Below are 16,424 nucleotides of genomic sequence, written 5' to 3' on the forward strand. Positions count from 1 at the left end.
AAGAGCACAGGGTATTGAACTGATAAGTGACCGACGAAACATCCGGTCCATCGAGTGGTGAAGCGGGTCGTCGGACGTCCGCCGGAACACTTTTTTTAATGAAGTAAAATTCTATATAAGTATGACTACTAGTTGTAATCACATTATTATCAATTTTCAACCCCATCATCATCACTGCTGCTCTTCTTGATGAGAATGAGAAATGAGACAGGAACGTCATCAACATGAGCATTTTTATATTTCAGGCTTTATTTATTATTAGGCCCTATATTGCCAAAGAAGAAGGAAAGAATAGGAGCTACGTAGAACTGGCCTTCGCCTCTCGCCCCCCGCGGCCCTCCTGCATCATCGACAACCGAGAACATCAAATGATCGCCGAGCCGAACCTACTACGCAGGACGATGGTCGTCGTCGTGCACTTTTGAGTGAGGGTGCAATTACGTAACTTGACACCCATTGATGACGTCGTCGTATGACCGAAAGGGGACAACAGGCTCATTTGGTGCGCTTTTCGCATTTTGAACGAGATCTTCCTTGTCTTTCTTTTCATTCCAGAATTTCTCTTAAAGGTGATCTTTACCGCCCGCATCCTTTCTGTAGACAACAGTTCCATACCATCCCAACAAGCGTCACTATCTATCTCACACAATAACCTACAATAATTAAGCGATTATGGTCGACGTCGTGAGTGTCAAACCCTTTGGCAGGCAGTTCGACACCATTACCGCCGCCTGGCGGGTTGGAGCGAGTAGACTATTCCGAGATGAGCTGACTTTCAAACTATTTTGCCCCCTCTACTACCATCCACCTACCTCTATACTACACCATCCTCATTTGGCTGGCGTCCGGTAATCTAAGTCTACTCACATTCGCCGAGGACACCCGGCCTTTATGGGTGCCTTACTCCTTTTCGCCATCATTGAAGGATGTATCACTGCTTATTTGGGTGAGCTTTGACATTGTATCAAGCTAGATTGCCACTTTGCTGATTGGCACCTCCATTAGTCGCGCAATTTAATGAGTGCATTTTTTCCTCGTTCGAAGAAAACTCACAGTTCGAAGTTGACCAATCCGTTGTGTTCAAATAGTGACGACACCTACCCCTCTCATTCTTACAGAGACCGACTTAAGTTCCTCGTATTTACCTCCTGGTGGACTGTAGTTTTTGCCGCCGCTTACATGGTAAGATGACCTGGTACTGTCTGTTATGTGCGGTTGACTGATGGAGACTCAGGCTGCTTTCCTTGCTGCGGCCGGTAGCTTCGTCTCCTCCATTGCTAGCCATCTTGCCATCTGGACTGTTACGTGGGTTCATATGGATTAATGACCTGTTCCTTGACTGATTTAGGATACTCTCAGTTGGATCTTCTGGCTTGCCGCTGCTGCTTCTTATACTGCGGCACTTGGTGGCGGAATGCGATGTAGCGTCTCCGACGTTGCCCACTGTTCATCCCTTGTAGCGGCGGAAGCGTTTGCTTGGATTGAGTGGATCATCATGACCATCTTCTTCATCTTCCTCCTTACTATTGCTGGAGCAGCTCTTCGACGAGGAGACAGGTTGAGCGCCGAACTTGCGGTCTAGGAAGATTCGATGCCTTTTCAAGCTAGTTGGATGCTGAATAAGGAGGTGGATGACCTGTATAAGAGATTGACAGGTGGAGAGAGCTGGCGAACAGATATAAATTATTTATACATACAAAGAATATTAATATAATGGCTTGATAATATACGCATGTAGCCGGGAAATAATCAGATGTGACCTCAGTCTCTGTCTCATTCGTCTCGGCTAACCATTTCTAAGTGGTTTGCAGATTTATGTGATGTTATTCACATTATCAAAGTGCAAGATAGAGAACGTATGGCACGGTATGGTTGATCATGATATAAAAACAAACAAATACTGGTTGACAATCGAAAACCGGACAGGTTGCGGATCGGCTCATGAATGATGCTGGCATGCCGGGAGTGCCGGAAAGGCCCGCGGATGCTAAAACATAATTATGATTCCCGAGCCTCGAACCTCCACTTTCCCATTCACTCACAGCCCTTTTACCCTGACGTCTTACGTCTGTCTGCACTTCTTCTTATGCTCACCAAATAATAACGCAAGAAATGCAGGCTCCTTTCCCGTTCTCGCTGTCATTACTGATTACCGCAGCATCATACAATTCTTGTTTCCGCAACTCCTGTCATTTCATTCTTTCCTCCACGGGGGCCTATTCTGTCCATAATCCCTGTTGAGGGTATTCTTCCACATCTTTTCCGCCTGCCCTTCTGCTCTCCCGGACATTTTATTCAGACTCATTCTTTACATCCTCTGCATACACGTAGCTCTTGATTTGTAGCTTTGGTGTGAAATACTAGGATGGGAGCCTTCGACAAGCTTAGAGGAGATCAAGTGTCCAGCGGCTGTACGTGCAACACCACCCAACAGTTTTGAAAACCCGAAACTAACTGTCAAGCAGTTTGGGGAGAGCATACGAGTACCATTGACTGGTGGGTATTCACGTCTCTTATTCGAACTTAGGGCTCAAACAGTTACCTAGGTGCGAAACCAACTATTCCCACAGCCCATACATTGCTGAGTTCGTTAACACTCTTTCCAATCTCCCCTCATTCCTCATTGGTCTCTATGGGTGCTACTCTGTCCTCAAGAACGGCCTACGCAAAAGATATGCTCTGTGCTATCTTGGCCTTAGCTTGATTGGCGTGGGAAGCTTTGGTTTCCATGCGAGCTTGAGATGGGAATGGCAGTTGATGGACGAACTACCCATGATCTATGTGGTGTCTTATGCCGCCTACCTCGTGCTCGACACTTTACCAGGTTTTGAACCGCGTTTCGGTACCATTGGACCCTTGATATTGTTGGCTTGGGATGCCTTTGTGACTGTTTCATAGTACGTGAGATGGCAACCTGCTGATTATATGGAGCTTGTAACTAACACAATTTATCGTTAGCATCTGTCTTCCAAACCCCGTTTACCACCAAGTTGCTTTTGCTGCGATCCTTATTACAGCTACCCTTCGCACCATAGCCCTTATGTTCGATCTTCCTGCAGGACATCCAGCCCGCCGTACTATTGGCATAATGATGGCCTGGGGGATTGTCACCTTCGCTACTGGGTTCGGCATCTGGAACATTGACAATATCTTCTGTGGGCAGTTAAGAGCTATCAGATCCATGATTGGGCCGTTCGGTGTACTTGTGGAAGGTGGGTCATTCAGAAGCGGCACTGCGAAGAACGAGGCGTTGATTTGTATCCAGGACACGCCTATTGGCATTATATGACAGGATACGGTGCTTATTTGATTTTCACGGCTTCCATCCGTAGGTGCATTTGGCCATCAACATGATAGTGAAGCTCATTACGTTCTGTCACAGTCCTCCACTGTCTTATCAAAGATGACATAAAAGGTTATCATATCGACGGCAGATGGCTTCCTACGGTGAATCATCGTCCACAGGTAGCTAGTAAACCCGAGTCGAAGGACTGGAAGGGAACCATTACCCCACCTGAAAAGCTAGATTGAGCTAGATCAATCGTATGTTGAGAGGAATACCGGTGATTTTATTGGATTTATGTAGTAGCCAAGCATCTGTATTAGGAAAATACAGCACGATTTCAGCGTTTATGCATAAGTGATTCGAGGTATATACTGCAGGTTTGGGCTCCTAATAAGTAGATGATTAATTATAAGCACCTACGTGGTATCCATGCAAGGGGCAACAGCACGCAGTAAAGTAGTAGACTTCCTTCGTACTTACGTTGAATTACAGAAGCGATAGTAATCGGGTGTCCTGATCTGTGTTGGTGGTCCGTCGCCCCGTCTTGTTTTGTCGCTCAAACAAGCACCGTAATCGGAATCTGACTTTCCTTACACTAAGAAATTCTTCGGTTCACCGCCCTAAAGCCTTCTGTTGGCCATTTAGCTCGACCAGGGATTTCCGGAAACCCATCTGGCTAATCGAGGGGAATCAGCTTGCCGAGCAGATCAGCAGCTCATGCCGGTACTACAACCACGGCCTCTTCCTTCAGGAGGGGCTGCAGTTGCTCCCTCAAAACCCGCTACGACTGTAAGCTTCCATGCCTCATGCACTGGAGCTGTACTGATGTATACCCCTCCTACAGCCCTTACAGAAGATAGAACGACAGTATCGGGTGTGTATCTTATATGGTTCAGTACCTCTACTTGTGAATTTACTGATGGCGCACCTACAGAAATTTTTGGCCAAGCGATATATGACCCTTATGAGCCGAGTCGCTTTATGGATAGCTGTACTTCTCTCGTTATTCTCAGCTTTTGTTTCAGGTATGTCTAGCTTTCACCCCACAGCGGTTAACTGACCGTGATCAGGTGACATATCGAAAGTGCCTTTTGCGGTCCTCTCCAGTTTTCCAGTGTTCTTATCTCTTGCTTTTCTCTTGAGAGTTAGAAAGAGCTTCATAACACGTAAGTCGATAAACCTTGGATAAAACATGCTGGCTGCTCAATGTTGCTGATGATTTTGCCTTAGAGCCTTATCGGCCGTCGCCACGCTCTTCACTTATTGGTCTTATCGTCTCCTCGTTCTGGAACCAGCGCGTGATCACTTTACTATTTAGCTACGCAGTCTTCAGCATTACCATAACAAATGTTTGGTTTACGCTCTTGGGTAGAGAGGATATGACACTGTTCAATTCAACCCCGTTAGTCTTTCCTACGTCGTCAGATCTCAACAGGTGCTGACATCAGGCATAGGCGACATCCCTGGCAATTGAATGAAAGCCGTTTTATCCTTACCGCTTCGAATGCTTGCCTCTTTTTGGTCGCTGCCGCCCGTGATATCCTCAATGACAACCTTAAAGCCGACTGGCCTCGAGAAAGGGTAATAGCCACTTTGGATTCTGCAACCATTTCACTAACAATGAAATCTGTACAGAAACCATTTGCTCAAGCTGTCAAAATCGCTCTTTTCGACAACGTTTGGGGATCTAGTAGGATTGGATTCACTTTCCTGTGGTCTATTTCGACACCTTTTGCATACTGCTGGCTGGGCTTGAGAAGTTTCATTTGGCAATGGGTCAATTGGAGATTGTGGGGAGTGGCTGTGCGGTAAGTAAAGTTCCACGCTTTCATTTGGATGACGCCTTGACGGGCGGGACAACAGGCCTTTCTTGGGAAGTTTTGCGCGCTCTACGTCCAAGACACCTGGTCCATGGGCGTTGCTCGGACCAATGCTCACTCTCAACATGCTCACTCTCCTCGCGTTGCAATTCCCCGTCAAGGGTCTGGCAGCCTACACTACTCAGGTGAGCTGTCCTTGCTATGTATAATCATCCTCCGTAGCTAACAACATATTGTAGCCAATCCACTTTGACGAATTTTACAAAAAGAGTCCATTGAGCCTTGAAATATACCTCATTACAGCTCTCAAATCTCAAGATCCTTACTACTTGGTGAGAATCTAGCAATCTTTGCAATACCCATCGTTAGCTAACTGTTGCCTATAGCAATTCACTTTGATGGAACTTCTGCGGGTGGTTAGCATCCCTCGACACCGCAAGATATTCTTCGATGACATTTCAAAATCGCCTAGTTTGATTAGCCAACTCTGTCAAGAACTACTTCTCCAATTCGGAAAGGTTCACAATGTCCTGGTTAACCGGGGGGTCACAATCCAGCCCCAGAATACAAAGTCTTCGCCCGTCGCTGCTAGTGGCATATCCACTGCGCACGATGAAAGAAAAATTTCTATTCGTCAAGCCGACATCTTCAGACCTTTAGCCAAGCCTAAATCGACATTCAACCTAAAGAGCATACTTGATGGCCCCATTCAAGCGACTGCTCCTTCCCCTGTCGTCAAACTTGGCCAAGCTGGCACTTTGGCCATAAAACATGTTGAGAGTGTCCAAGATAGGGTGGTCGGACGGATTGAAGGGAATCCAGTCGGAGGTGCCATCGTCAGTGAAGCAAAGGGTGCCAGGAAAGGTGTGAATGAGTGGGCAGGGAAGGAGTGGGGGAGAAGGTCTGTGAGGTCTGTTTTGGGGGAAGTACTCGTTGCCCAACGAGTTATTGAGAGTGAGTAATCGCTGGCTTTGAAAGGTCCTGGTTGTGCTGACTTTTGATCCTAGTCCTAGTTATCCTTTCAATCGCCTCAATTGAGGAGGATACCTATGGAAACGTCCAACAAGTGTTACCTGCTATTTTGGAAGCCATTGTCAGGTTCCGTGAAGCAATTTTTGCACTTGAGGTTCAGCTGCTAGCCCAGACTAGATTACTTGGTCCTGCTCAAAGTGGTGCAATGGACGAGGTGAAGAAGGACCTTTATGTAGCCATTGGTTGTAAGTAACCATCAGAGCCTGAGGCATGTGAAACCGCACGCTTACGCTTGACATTAGCGTGTGACAAAGCAGTGAAAAGAATAGCGGACACTTTCGGACAGAGCCTTTCATCTTTCAGATTCCCTCCTTCCGTCGCTTATGGTTTGGGTGAGATTTGTAAAGGTTAATCCTCTGCAACAACTCGAATTAAATTAGTCCAGACAGTAAAGGCGTACGGCATATGCAATAACATTACACATGGTACGAATGGCTCAAAATAATGCTAATTGTGTAACCCGATCAGTCACATTTCGGTACGAGTCAACACTAGCGGTCTTGAGGGCCTGAGCTAAGAAGTCATCGGCCACGTAAAAGCCGGCTACGAAGCTGTTGACATCACGGTATCCAGCTGTCTCAATGACAGCCTTGACAGATCTGTTGAGTTTGCGCCTCTTCCGATCTCCGCCATTGAGATGCATCTTGAAGGCCATTTTGCCCTCTAGCTAGTCGAGGACAGGCAATGACCACTGAGGCCAGGACTGAGGCATTCTATCACCCGCTGACAGAGAAAGGGGGTTATGTTTTTTGTTCGGTTAGATGGAGGGATGCCGTTCGTTGTGAAAATCGATTTCGCTTGAATCGCTATTGTAATTGGGAAGATAGCCGATTTGGGTGTAAAGGGCAGGCGATACTAATTTGTATACGTACATAAGGAGAATGTGAAAAAAATGCGGTATACATGACAAAACAAAAAAGAGAAGCAGTTAAAAAATGAGCGTTCATCAGCTAATAATTCCTTCGAAGTGAACATCGGAGACTAGCCAATGTCCGTCGAGGGGCTTGTGTCGAGCTTAACTCCTCCCGTCTTATGCGCAAACAATTATTATTGTGAAACATCCCGGCATTGAGATACGGCAATCAAAAATGGCCTACGTCCCTCTCCCCTCTAGACCTAATCAGCGGGTGGTCATTGTCGGCGCTGGTATCGTTGGCAGTTGCGTTGCTGCTATCCTTTCTGAGCGTTTGGGTTCCAACATCGTGCTGGTTGACCGCGACATTCGAGAGCTTCCAGGCTCTACGGGCCACGCTCCTGGCTTGGTCGGACAGTACAATGAACTGCCCGTCCTCACCGAACTTGCCAAGCGATCAGTCAAGTACTATCAGAACATTGATGGAGGTTTCGACCAAAGTGGGGGATTAGAAGTAGGCCAAGGTTTGGAAAAGAGGTTTGAGGGAGCGCAAAAAGAAGGACTGGAAGCCAAGGTGCTCAACAAGGAAGAAATTCTGCAGATCGCGGGGGCATTCGTGCGGGACGATATCTCAGACGGTCATGCCGGCGTCTTTTTTCCCTCTGACGGCACAGCAAATACAATCACCATTGCTTACCACCAACAGCACAAGGCAGCATCCAATGGCGCTACTTTGCTCAATGCCGATGTCAAGTCTGTCATTGAGTCATCCAATGGCAACGGTCGCATCCTTCAAACCTCTCGAGGCCGAATTGATTGCCACACCGTCATTCTCTGCACTGGCATTTGGGCTTCTCAGCTCTTCTCCGGCTTCACTCAAACGGTAGTCCCCGTTGCTCACCCATATTCATATTCCCTTCCCAATAATCACCAATCTAAAACGCCTTTCGTTCGCTGGCCCTCAAAGCATGTGTACGCCAGAGACCATGGCAGGATGGATGGCTTGGGTTCTTATGCCCACGCTCCTATCCATGTACACAGCGATCAAATCGGGGAAACTGCCTATGGTCAATGGGAGCCTTCATTTGATGATGTTCTCAAGGAAGGCTACTCTCTTCTCCCACAAGAGACTGCAGAAAGATTCAAGGGAGGTCAAAAATTTAACGGTCTCTTCTCTGTCACACCCGACGGTCTGCCGTTGGTAGGAAAGCTTGAAGATGGTTTGTGGTGTGCTGTGGCGGTTTGGGTGTCCCACGCGGCCGGATGTGCTGGGCTTTTGGCGGACATGTTCCTGGGAACTGCAGACGAGAAGGATGCGGGATTAAGAAAAGCTTTGGATCCGAAGAGGTTCGAAGGAGAGGGCCTGGAAAGCAAGGCGTTGGCAAAGTACAATGATATATACAACAAGATCAGTTAGAGGTGGATTGAAGTAAAGGAACTTAAAACGCTGAATTCAAGCTGTTGAAGAAGCGACGACATAAATCACAATAGATATTCTTCATCATCAAATGGACAACATATCTTTATACATGCTTCTGCTCTCCTTGGCACATTCCACTAACCGATCAAAATTACTTGCAGGTTATAACCTCATACTCGACAGTGTTGTTGCCCTGTCCCCATACTTTGGGTTTAAAATCGACGTAGACGAGCTAGTAGCATTGTAAGTTCACATCGTATCAGTATTGGAGACTTCGCTAATTACCTCGTTCTTTTCAGGGGTCCATTCGCCATTGGTGTCTCGGTAAAACACAATTTCGTTGCTTCCGGCATCTCTGACTTCGGCAGTGGTGTGAGAGATTTTGCCGTCGGTGGTCCACTTGATTTCATAACAGGTTGACTTGGTAACGGGGAAAGGTTTGGAGCATCGATGATTGCCCTCTTTGTCGATGCACTTTTCTACGGCATAGTCTAGAATTTTACCAGATGACACGGTGCTTGCTAAGTCCACGGTCAGAATAATGATATTTCAAGGTATGGGATAGACGAGAGTGGGAAGAATATTAGACCCACTGTAAGCACCGGTGAGAGCGAGACCCGCAGCAATGACGTTTTGAACGTTGGGGATGTACATGCTTCTGAACTTTGTGTGATTCTAGCTTGTGGATAATAGATATGTAGGTGAGGAATGTCGACGATAGTAATCGACCAGTCTGCGGGAGAATGCTCGCATCCTTACTTATTATATACTGCAGCGAAACGCAAACTGCCATTTATTACTCCGACAGACCTGACAGATGTCATCTCTTGTTCCCTGCTGCCCTAATAATCGTCTGCTAATAGCGCTCGATGATCGAAGTTGGTTCCCGCTGTCGGGGGAGCACAAGACCACAAGCTCGTTGGAAACTGGAAACTGAAAACGCATGACGCATGACGAGGATGTGACAGGTGACTGATGTCGACCCCTACGTCATTGTTTGCAGAGATTTCCTAGGTTACATAAAACCCTATGATGATTTCTACCGCACGTTATTTCCTATCTTTTTTGGTGTGGCCGGGGGGCGGCGGTCAGGCATCGCCCACCACTCATCACGACCACCCGACCACCATCATCATATTTATATATGGTCACTGCCGCTTACGTATGATGGTAGTTGGTGGCCATATGTCATGTTCTGGTGGCGATCTCAAGCATCACTTTGTTGTTGGTGAGGTGGTGGTTACTAAAAATGATCTTCTTTCTGAGGAGAGGAGCTTGTAGGGTGGGGTAGATAGTACGATTAAATGAATAAATATAGAGTACTGCCTGTCTCCCTCCAAATAATGACGATAGAACAGCAGTACTCGTACTAGTTTGACACAATTTCGATTACCAACACAACAATTCGAAACTATGTATTATTTGGGTGATACATGATAACAGTACGAATGTCAATAACATGCATCATACCTATGGTCCACCCCCCCCCCCCCCCCCCTCTAATAATGGGCATCCGTCAATCATCACTATCATCGTCGTGATCACTTATATTATTACTAATATGGTGGGTAAACGTGCCGCCGCCGCTTCAAGTTTGTATCTCCTTCTTATATTTCTGTAATCTGATTTGCTTATTAGTAGAAGAACTGTTATCAAAATGTGACGAAACAAGAAGCAGAGAACCAAAGCTACAAAATGATATTTTGTGGGCACCAACGACACGAAACAACGCATGGACCCTCCCAAAATCAGATTTTAGTACTCGAGTCCTTTGTTGTGGTGGATCTTATTACCTTGTGGTTTTGTTTTCATTTTTATTTATCTATTTACAACTGGATCCTCTCATGAACATGTCTTCTTGCTTAGCTCTTGAATCTTTCTCTACTTTCTACAGTACAATGTCTCTAGGGGACTTATGGTGGAAGTAGTTGATGATTTTTTTTGTCAGGACCGAGAGGAGAATTATTCCGCAATGTTTCGTTGCACGAACGTCCAGATTGCACAAGTAACTGGTTCCATGAACAGTGTGCTATCTGCCTGTTATTATCCTTACTAGAGCAAGATATAAACAGAAGAAAAGATACAATACAAACATTATGACACAGTAAATAAGTAACAATACACTTACAGAAGACCCCGCTCAGGAAATGCCCCCTTACTTTCGCTCTCTGTTGTACACTAGTGCCTTACCCCAATTAATGGGATTCTGATCTATTCACTGGGTATCTTCATTGTTTTGACAAATGTTGTTCGCCCGAAAACCTGCCGAAAAACGTCTTCCTCCGCGACCCTCTTCCTCTTGCTTTGGACCTGACTCTGTCGCATTTCGGCCCTTGTACAACTGGAGATTCATTCGCGATCCAAGAATTACCATCAGGCGGGATGTGTTTCGTGGCTGGTTGTTGATTTTGTAGTTGATACGTTAATGCATCAAAAGATGTGGAATACCAGCCTTGACTCCCTTGCGCTTGGGCCGATGATGTGAATGTTGACAATGAATTCTGACCATGAATGTCTAGATGGCACATACGTTCCTCAAGATTTTCGGGGTCAAACTGAACATTTGGGGGGGATAGGGGCTGGCGAAAGGGAAGGTTAAATGGCGGCTGTTTGAGATTACCGTGGGTATCAGGGAAATTGTTGGCTTGGGCCTGAATCAGTTGATTGCGATAGTCCGGCATAGGATCATGGTTCAGAAGAGGCGGCTTCGCCAACCGAGGAGAGGAACAATATGAATTTTCTTTACAGTGAGAGGTTGTGGAGGCATTGGCCACATTAACCCTCTCGTCAACCACTCTACAACAGTCCTGGGGTTTCCGATTCGTCGGAAGTGAGTAGTCACTTTGAGATCTTCGCAACCTAAGTCTTGATAGAGATGACAGTTCTTGAGCCTCTGAAAATGCTAATGAACCTCTTCTCAGAGGGGAGGGTAGTGATGAGTCGTGCCCGCCTGTTTGAACAGGTAAAAGAGACTTCCTCCAATCCTGCGTTACTGTGAATGTCTCATCGCTCCCCTTCTTTATCGTCTTTTCTGGCTTGGGAGGATAGGGTAAATTGTTTTGCACACAGTACGCCTTAAGCTCGTTGTCGTCATATATGGCTTTGACGGTGCCGTTTTCTTCTTTGTAAGCCACTGGTTTGAGTTTCATATTAGACGAGATGCCCTCATCGCCAATAGGGGCTATGGTAGGTAATTCGGGATGACTTGAAACCCCTGGTGTGCGAGAAGAAGGCTCATCGAGGGCAGATACAGGGTATTGAACTGTGGCTGGAATAGCGTGGGATTGTCCAGCGAAAAACTGCTCATCAAGGGGTGGTTGAAAATGCACTTCCTCTGCTGGAGGGTAGGCCATCGAGGATGATTTACCAGTCAAGGATTGAGGGCTCTGGAATGCTTCGGATAGAGGATATAAGAACCGATCCGCAGTCATCATGCCGTTGGATAACTGCCCGACGTGAACGAATGAATTGACAATCTAATCATTACCGGCTTAGTAACCCCCCTATTCGTTCGAAGATATACAAAAACTGACTGGCATAATATGGTCATAGGTGGGCGACAAATGGCCTTGCCCACCAAGCATCGATAAATGCTGAAACCCATGTCCTGTAGAAAAAGCAGGTGGAGATAATGAAAATCGAGGGGGGAAAGTGGCCGTAGGCATACCAATACCCACATCGGGTTGCAGAAATCCTGGTTGCTGGGACGACATCGGCAAGTAGGCAGCAGAAGGCATATTAAGGCCAGATGAAAATTGAGGCTGTCGCATCCTAGCCTCGATTGCTGATTGAGACTCTGTGACTCGCTTTATGGCAGGTTCACAGGCCAAATTTGACAACGTTGGGGGCCTGATGATACGTCCAGTGAGGTCAACATATACACGTCTGGTCTTGTTTCAGAGATAATTCAGCCAACTATATCCTGGTCAAATACTCGCCACTCACATGCACGTCCGAGTGGATAACTCTCCGCAATTCAACTTTGATTGCAGTGCCGAACGAGATTGACCCGTTCTGGGTGAAAGGATAAGTATCCGCACGTACATTCAGTCTGAAACACGTACTTCTCGAGCAATAGCTCTGGCCGCCGACTCTTGACCTTGATACATGATCCTCGCCGTCGCATTATTGACATGTGATGGGACAGCTTTCGGGTTAAACTCCATATTACACTTCGATATGGGCTGTCAGCTTATCTGAGAAACGAACTCATACTGATCACTCACAATCTTGCCATACTTTTCGAACCTTTTGTACAAGGTAGCATATGTTTCCATTCTTTTATTCAATCGACCAACAAAGATGGCGCTTTCGTCCAGAAATTTGGTTTCTCCTGTTGAGTTATCTTCAATTAATGGTCTACCTCGATACGTGTGTATGAGAGTTCGGCGGAGATGAGGATGCGTAGGGCTGGGATGCAGAAGAGCTGAAAGGACGTGATTGTTGGTTTGGGGGGTGGAAAGGCTTCTGACATCGTCGGTCTCAGTAGGTGAAGAGGAGTCTTCAAAAGAACCAGCGCAGTTGGGAGGAGACATCTCCAGAGCAGGTTCTGCATCATCAAATAACCCATCGCCCTCATCCGCCCAGCGCACAAAGAAGCCAGGAATCTTTTGAAGTTCCTGCAAGAGAAGTTCAGCGACCCATTCTTGTAACGTACAAACGTTACCTACGTGCATCATGTGCCTTCCATCACGACTACCGCTGACCGAGACCAACCATCCGCAACTGTTTTCGTTGGGAGGGCGGACGTTGCATATCTCAGCGAGATGATCACAGAGTTGAGGGACAAACTATCAATTCATTAGAGTCTTTCCCACTGATATGGAGCTATACTCACATTTCTTTCAGAGATATTGGGTCCTCGAAGTGCAATCTCTCCAATTTGAGCGGGATCCTTACCACAGCGTTCCCTGACTTGGCGGACAAAGTCAAACCAAGGGGTATTGAGGTTTCGGACACAAACCGTAGAATAATATTTCCCGGGCGTTTTGCCCCTCATGGGCACTTGATCAAGAATCACTTTCTCAGGAAGCAAAGCCTTGTGGAAAAGCGAGAGTCCGTCACTTTTGGCCATGCCCCGCATGTCATGCGTAATGCCGAACAAATCATGATCGTCATTGGGCATGTTTTTTGCTTCCATCTCTCGTTCGCATAGGAGTTGATACTCGTGGTGACGCTCACAAGCTTCTTCTTCGGATCGCGATCCAGTAATGCGAATAAACACTGTACGTTCCAAATCAGAAGCTGACGATGGTCGGATGGCAATGCTCATATCTCGCGGGGCTTCTGGATCAAGTGCGTTGGCGCAAATGTTGCTGTAAGGGTCGGTCAGTACCTTCTGGATACTCATGGGGTCCTTTGTGATGCGATTTAGCTGATCACTAACGATAGACAGCGCACGCAACCTACTATGAAGACGACAAAACCCTTGCAGCAACGATCACCATTCTGATCATAATGGTAGCTACCGAGCTGTAAGTAAAAAGCATTCAACTGAAAAACACTAACACGGAGTGAATTTTGCCGTATTTAGAGAAATGGCTTTCTAGGATAGGTTTGGCATGGATAACGTTGATCGCAGAAGGAAATCTAAATGTTCGGTCATCAGCGAGAATGATCAGCGGTCAAAGAAGAAACAAGCTCACTCAACTAGTAGCCTTTGAGCTGCATATTTCGGACTAAACATTGGGTGAGGATCACGTCTCCACCAGTCTTTTCTGCGGGATTCAGGAGACTTTATCTGGCTTAAACTACCTGTATCCGGGGCATCAGGATTGTCACATAAAACTGACGTTGATCCAGTTGTGACGGAAACACTCGGTCGGCTGACAGAGGCGAAAGGAATTTCCGTTATAGGTGTCTCATGTTTCTTCCTTCCGGATATCTGTGCTGAAAATGTTTTATTCTTCTCGTCCTCCCAAGTCTGAGGGTCGGAAACACTTTTAATTGTTAAGATCGAGGATTTGGTATAGGGCAGCTTTTGAGAGCTGACGCGAGGTTGAGAGGAGGAAACACGGTCAATGTTGCACGCAGACACCGGCGTGGTAGCAGAGGTGGGATCAATGTTCTCCTCATTCTTTGTTCTCGAACATGATCCCATGTACTTGTTGAGGGGGCTGAGGCGACCGTCCTTTTTCGAGTTTGGCATTCCGTTGATTGCTGAATGGCACATAGCTATGGAAGTATTTTCATTTTGCGGCGTCATTACTAGACTCGGATGCAGTTGATGACGACTTGGAGGAATTGCACGTGCAGACTTTAAGGAAGGGAATTCCAAAGCGGACTTGCCGGCGCTATTGGGAGCTGGTTGACTGTCCTCCAGATGGTGGAGTATACCCCGGTTAGACATCTCATTGGGAGCTTCACATTCAGTAGTGGGCTCCGTGTGATTAGCAAGCACGCCACCTTTTATACCTGAATGGTGGGCATTATTCGTCTCCTGATTGCAAGATCAATGTGTGTACCACATTGTCAAGCAAAGATCTTTTGTACTCACAGTCATGACCTGTACAATCTTCTGGTCCGACTTGGACACGATGTGAGGTACCTGCAAACAGATCAGCATTGGTATGGTACAAAGGACTGTGGATGATCTACCAAGACGGACCTTTCTGGAGCGATTCTTTTGTTTGTAGTCCATCTCCCTGCCTGTACTCATAAGTTGTTGGATAGCGCTGTTTCGTTGCTGAACGTGGTCTGTTGGCTGTCGAGACAAGTTGGTCTTGGGAATGACAATGGTTACGGTCGGTCTACGAAGGCTGATAGTATACGGAAGGATTATGAAGCTAAGCAGGGATTATATATACAAAAGAGGGCGAGGGTGTAGTTGGATAACTTCCATCATTGTTGACGACTTGCACAGCTAAACTGAACGTATAAAGTCAGTAGTGGTTTAGTGCCGTAAAATCAAAAAACATCAAACATAAAATAACTGGCAAGACACCTCCTTTCCCACCGATAAAGAGCCGCTTTAGCGCCCGTGCATATGATCTAGTGCATGGGCGCAACTTTTTATCATCTTCTTGAGGTGCCCGTGTATCAATCACAGGGGCGATAAAAGCAACACTGTCAAGGAGGTCACTCACAGTATTTCAACTGCTTGTCTCCTTCGCCCTCTTTGTTTTATTTTCTCAATATTAACCGGCATGTTGTTAGCATTGTCTACCCACTTTTTGAACGGAAACGTCAAATGCCGCCGGATGTAAAAGTTCAAAAGGTGAAGCCACCATCTAACTACAGTTGATCTAACTACAGTTGAGCGTTCAGGCACTGTCGAACACCAGGCAAGAACTGCGATACTTGTGCAAAGTATGTGGCGATGGTGTCGAAAAAATGTTTGAGGCTGAATGCCCATCATCGCCAGTCACATCATAGGAAACCCTTCTTGACTTGCAGAATTTCTCACCGTTAGAGACAAGAGCTGTAAAGGGCTGCGACAGACATCTGTTGGCGAACTGGTCATAATGGTGCGCATTGAGATACACATCATGTCTATGGCCTATTACTCAAAGTATTCCAACTGCAGTATTAGTTTGGCCTTCATCAAGACCTGCTTCTCTGTCAAATGGATGTCATGACTGATTTGTAAATGTCGTTGGTATGATTTTTGCTCGACAGCATTCTGAAGGCTTATATTATCGAACGTTTGACAGCACCACCGATTGTACTGACCGACTGCGAATATAGGCAGTGCACAGCCTGCCATTCTGTTCTCATTCTCCCTGGTATATTGTCTTTGTTCATTTGTTAATGGGTTTATTCGTCGTATTGGCGGACGAATTTTCGCACCCGTAATAAGTATATTTGCACCACATCCTTGATCCTTTGCCTCGGCTGCGGCTTGTTCGGTAATTGACATTTGATGCCTTCTTCTCCTGGGATGGTGGTAGTTAGTAATAGCTGGTAGTATTACTGCTGTTACCTATCAACTATCACGGATACTACTAGCTACTATTTGTACATATGAGGTAACAACTGCAGCTGCACGGCTTGTTGCTGCTACTGTTTATTTAA

At 46.4% G+C, this 16,424-nt stretch overlaps 6 protein-coding genes across 6 annotated transcripts; 4 read left to right on the forward strand and 2 right to left on the reverse strand.

Annotated features, from left to right (window-relative positions):
- The first annotated feature begins 542 nt into the window (after nucleotides 1-542).
- CND01730 (expressed protein) lies at nucleotides 543-1,774 on the forward strand. The gene is made up of 6 exons (XM_570264.2): nucleotides 543-684; nucleotides 859-946; nucleotides 1,006-1,021; nucleotides 1,089-1,182; nucleotides 1,235-1,305; nucleotides 1,360-1,774. The coding sequence occupies exons 1-6, from the start codon at nucleotides 673-675 to the stop codon at nucleotides 1,580-1,582; spliced, it is 504 nt and encodes a 167-aa protein (XP_570264.1). The 5' UTR covers nucleotides 543-672; the 3' UTR covers nucleotides 1,583-1,774.
- A 324-nt stretch (nucleotides 1,775-2,098) lies between these two features.
- On the forward strand, nucleotides 2,099-3,652 carry CND01740 (ceramidase, putative). The gene is made up of 6 exons (XM_570262.2): nucleotides 2,099-2,411; nucleotides 2,466-2,496; nucleotides 2,547-2,897; nucleotides 2,959-3,212; nucleotides 3,266-3,328; nucleotides 3,383-3,652. The coding sequence occupies exons 1-6, from the start codon at nucleotides 2,366-2,368 to the stop codon at nucleotides 3,529-3,531; spliced, it is 894 nt and encodes a 297-aa protein (XP_570262.1). The 5' UTR covers nucleotides 2,099-2,365; the 3' UTR covers nucleotides 3,532-3,652.
- Nucleotides 3,653-3,860: 208 nt separating this feature from the next.
- CND01750 (expressed protein) lies at nucleotides 3,861-6,564 on the forward strand. The gene is made up of 12 exons (XM_024656979.1): nucleotides 3,861-4,075; nucleotides 4,131-4,160; nucleotides 4,221-4,311; nucleotides 4,357-4,452; nucleotides 4,517-4,688; nucleotides 4,741-4,867; nucleotides 4,922-5,094; nucleotides 5,150-5,291; nucleotides 5,346-5,438; nucleotides 5,493-6,060; nucleotides 6,114-6,323; nucleotides 6,381-6,564. Exons 1-12 carry the CDS (start codon nucleotides 4,004-4,006, stop codon nucleotides 6,488-6,490), a joined length of 1,884 nt encoding a protein of 627 aa, XP_024512721.1. The 5' UTR covers nucleotides 3,861-4,003; the 3' UTR covers nucleotides 6,491-6,564.
- A 637-nt stretch (nucleotides 6,565-7,201) lies between these two features.
- Nucleotides 7,202-8,893, forward strand: CND01760 (conserved hypothetical protein). Its single transcript, XM_570407.1, has 2 exons — nucleotides 7,202-8,654; nucleotides 8,711-8,893. The coding sequence occupies exon 1, from the start codon at nucleotides 7,227-7,229 to the stop codon at nucleotides 8,406-8,408; it is 1,182 nt and encodes a 393-aa protein (XP_570407.1). The 5' UTR covers nucleotides 7,202-7,226; the 3' UTR covers nucleotides 8,409-8,654; nucleotides 8,711-8,893.
- Nucleotides 8,513-9,738, reverse strand: CND01770 (expressed protein). The gene is made up of 3 exons (XM_570260.2): nucleotides 9,005-9,738; nucleotides 8,697-8,932; nucleotides 8,513-8,643 (listed from the first exon to the last, which is right to left on the reverse strand). Exons 1-3 carry the CDS (start codon nucleotides 9,063-9,065, stop codon nucleotides 8,563-8,565), a joined length of 378 nt encoding a protein of 125 aa, XP_570260.1. The 5' UTR covers nucleotides 9,066-9,738; the 3' UTR covers nucleotides 8,513-8,562.
- Nucleotides 9,739-10,252: 514 nt separating this feature from the next.
- CND01780 (hypothetical protein) lies at nucleotides 10,253-15,635 on the reverse strand. The gene is made up of 14 exons (XM_024656980.1): nucleotides 15,497-15,635; nucleotides 15,019-15,278; nucleotides 14,908-14,958; nucleotides 14,057-14,850; nucleotides 13,920-14,000; nucleotides 13,821-13,875; nucleotides 13,249-13,767; nucleotides 13,082-13,201; nucleotides 12,638-13,030; nucleotides 12,476-12,583; nucleotides 12,357-12,425; nucleotides 11,945-12,301; nucleotides 10,505-11,887; nucleotides 10,253-10,440 (listed from the first exon to the last, which is right to left on the reverse strand). Exons 2-13 carry the CDS (start codon nucleotides 15,067-15,069, stop codon nucleotides 10,640-10,642), a joined length of 3,846 nt encoding a protein of 1,281 aa, XP_024512675.1. The 5' UTR covers nucleotides 15,070-15,278; nucleotides 15,497-15,635; the 3' UTR covers nucleotides 10,253-10,440; nucleotides 10,505-10,639.
- Nucleotides 15,636-16,424: the final 789 nt, after the last annotated feature.

The sequence above is a fragment of the Cryptococcus neoformans genome, assembly GCF_000091045.1.
Source record: "Cryptococcus neoformans var. neoformans JEC21 chromosome 4 sequence".
Classification (NCBI taxonomy): Eukaryota; Fungi; Basidiomycota; class Tremellomycetes; order Tremellales; family Cryptococcaceae; genus Cryptococcus; species Cryptococcus deneoformans.

Bases quoted from the DNA above. Each gene is read 5' to 3' on its own strand.
- CND01760 (XM_570407.1), top strand. From the start codon at position 7,227: ATGGCCTACGTCCCTCTCCCCTCTAGACCTAATCAGCGGGTGGTCATT.
- CND01740 (XM_570262.2), top strand. From the start codon at position 2,366: ATGGGAGCCTTCGACAAGCTTAGAGGAGATCAAGTGTCCAGCGGCT. The intron at 2,497-2,546 runs GTGGGTATTCAC...ACAGTTACCTAG, and splicing joins CATACGAGTACCATTGACTG to GTGCGAAACCAACTATTCCC. The intron at 3,213-3,265 runs GTGGGTCATTCA...ATTTGTATCCAG, and splicing joins GTTCGGTGTACTTGTGGAAG to GACACGCCTATTGGCATTAT.
- CND01770 (XM_570260.2), bottom strand. From the start codon at position 9,065: ATGTACATCCCCAACGTTCAAAACGTCATTGCTGCGGGTCTCGCTCTC. The intron at 8,933-9,004 runs GTGGGTCTAATA...CCGTGGACTTAG, and splicing joins CGCTCTCACCGGTGCTTACA to CAAGCACCGTGTCATCTGGT. The intron at 8,644-8,696 runs GTAATTAGCGAA...CAATGCTACTAG, and splicing joins GGACCCCTGAAAAGAACGAG to CTCGTCTACGTCGATTTTAA.
- CND01750 (XM_024656979.1), top strand. From the start codon at position 4,004: ATGCCGGTACTACAACCACGGCCTCTTCCTTCAGGAGGGGCTGCAGTT. The intron at 4,161-4,220 runs GTGTGTATCTTA...GCGCACCTACAG, and splicing joins AGATAGAACGACAGTATCGG to AAATTTTTGGCCAAGCGATA. The intron at 5,439-5,492 runs GTGAGAATCTAG...TGTTGCCTATAG, and splicing joins CTCAAGATCCTTACTACTTG to CAATTCACTTTGATGGAACT.
- CND01780 (XM_024656980.1), bottom strand. From the start codon at position 15,069: ATGAGTACAGGCAGGGAGATGGACTACAAACAAAAGAATCGCTCCAGA. The intron at 14,851-14,907 runs GTGAGTACAAAA...TCTTGCAATCAG, and splicing joins AGATTGTACAGGTCATGACT to GAGACGAATAATGCCCACCA. The intron at 13,876-13,919 runs GTTAGTGTTTTT...ACAGCTCGGTAG, and splicing joins TACGGCAAAATTCACTCCGT to CTACCATTATGATCAGAATG.
- CND01730 (XM_570264.2), top strand. The intron at 1,183-1,234 runs GTAAGATGACCT...ATGGAGACTCAG, and splicing joins TTTTTGCCGCCGCTTACATG to GCTGCTTTCCTTGCTGCGGC. The intron at 1,306-1,359 runs GTGGGTTCATAT...GGATACTCTCAG, and splicing joins CTTGCCATCTGGACTGTTAC to TTGGATCTTCTGGCTTGCCG.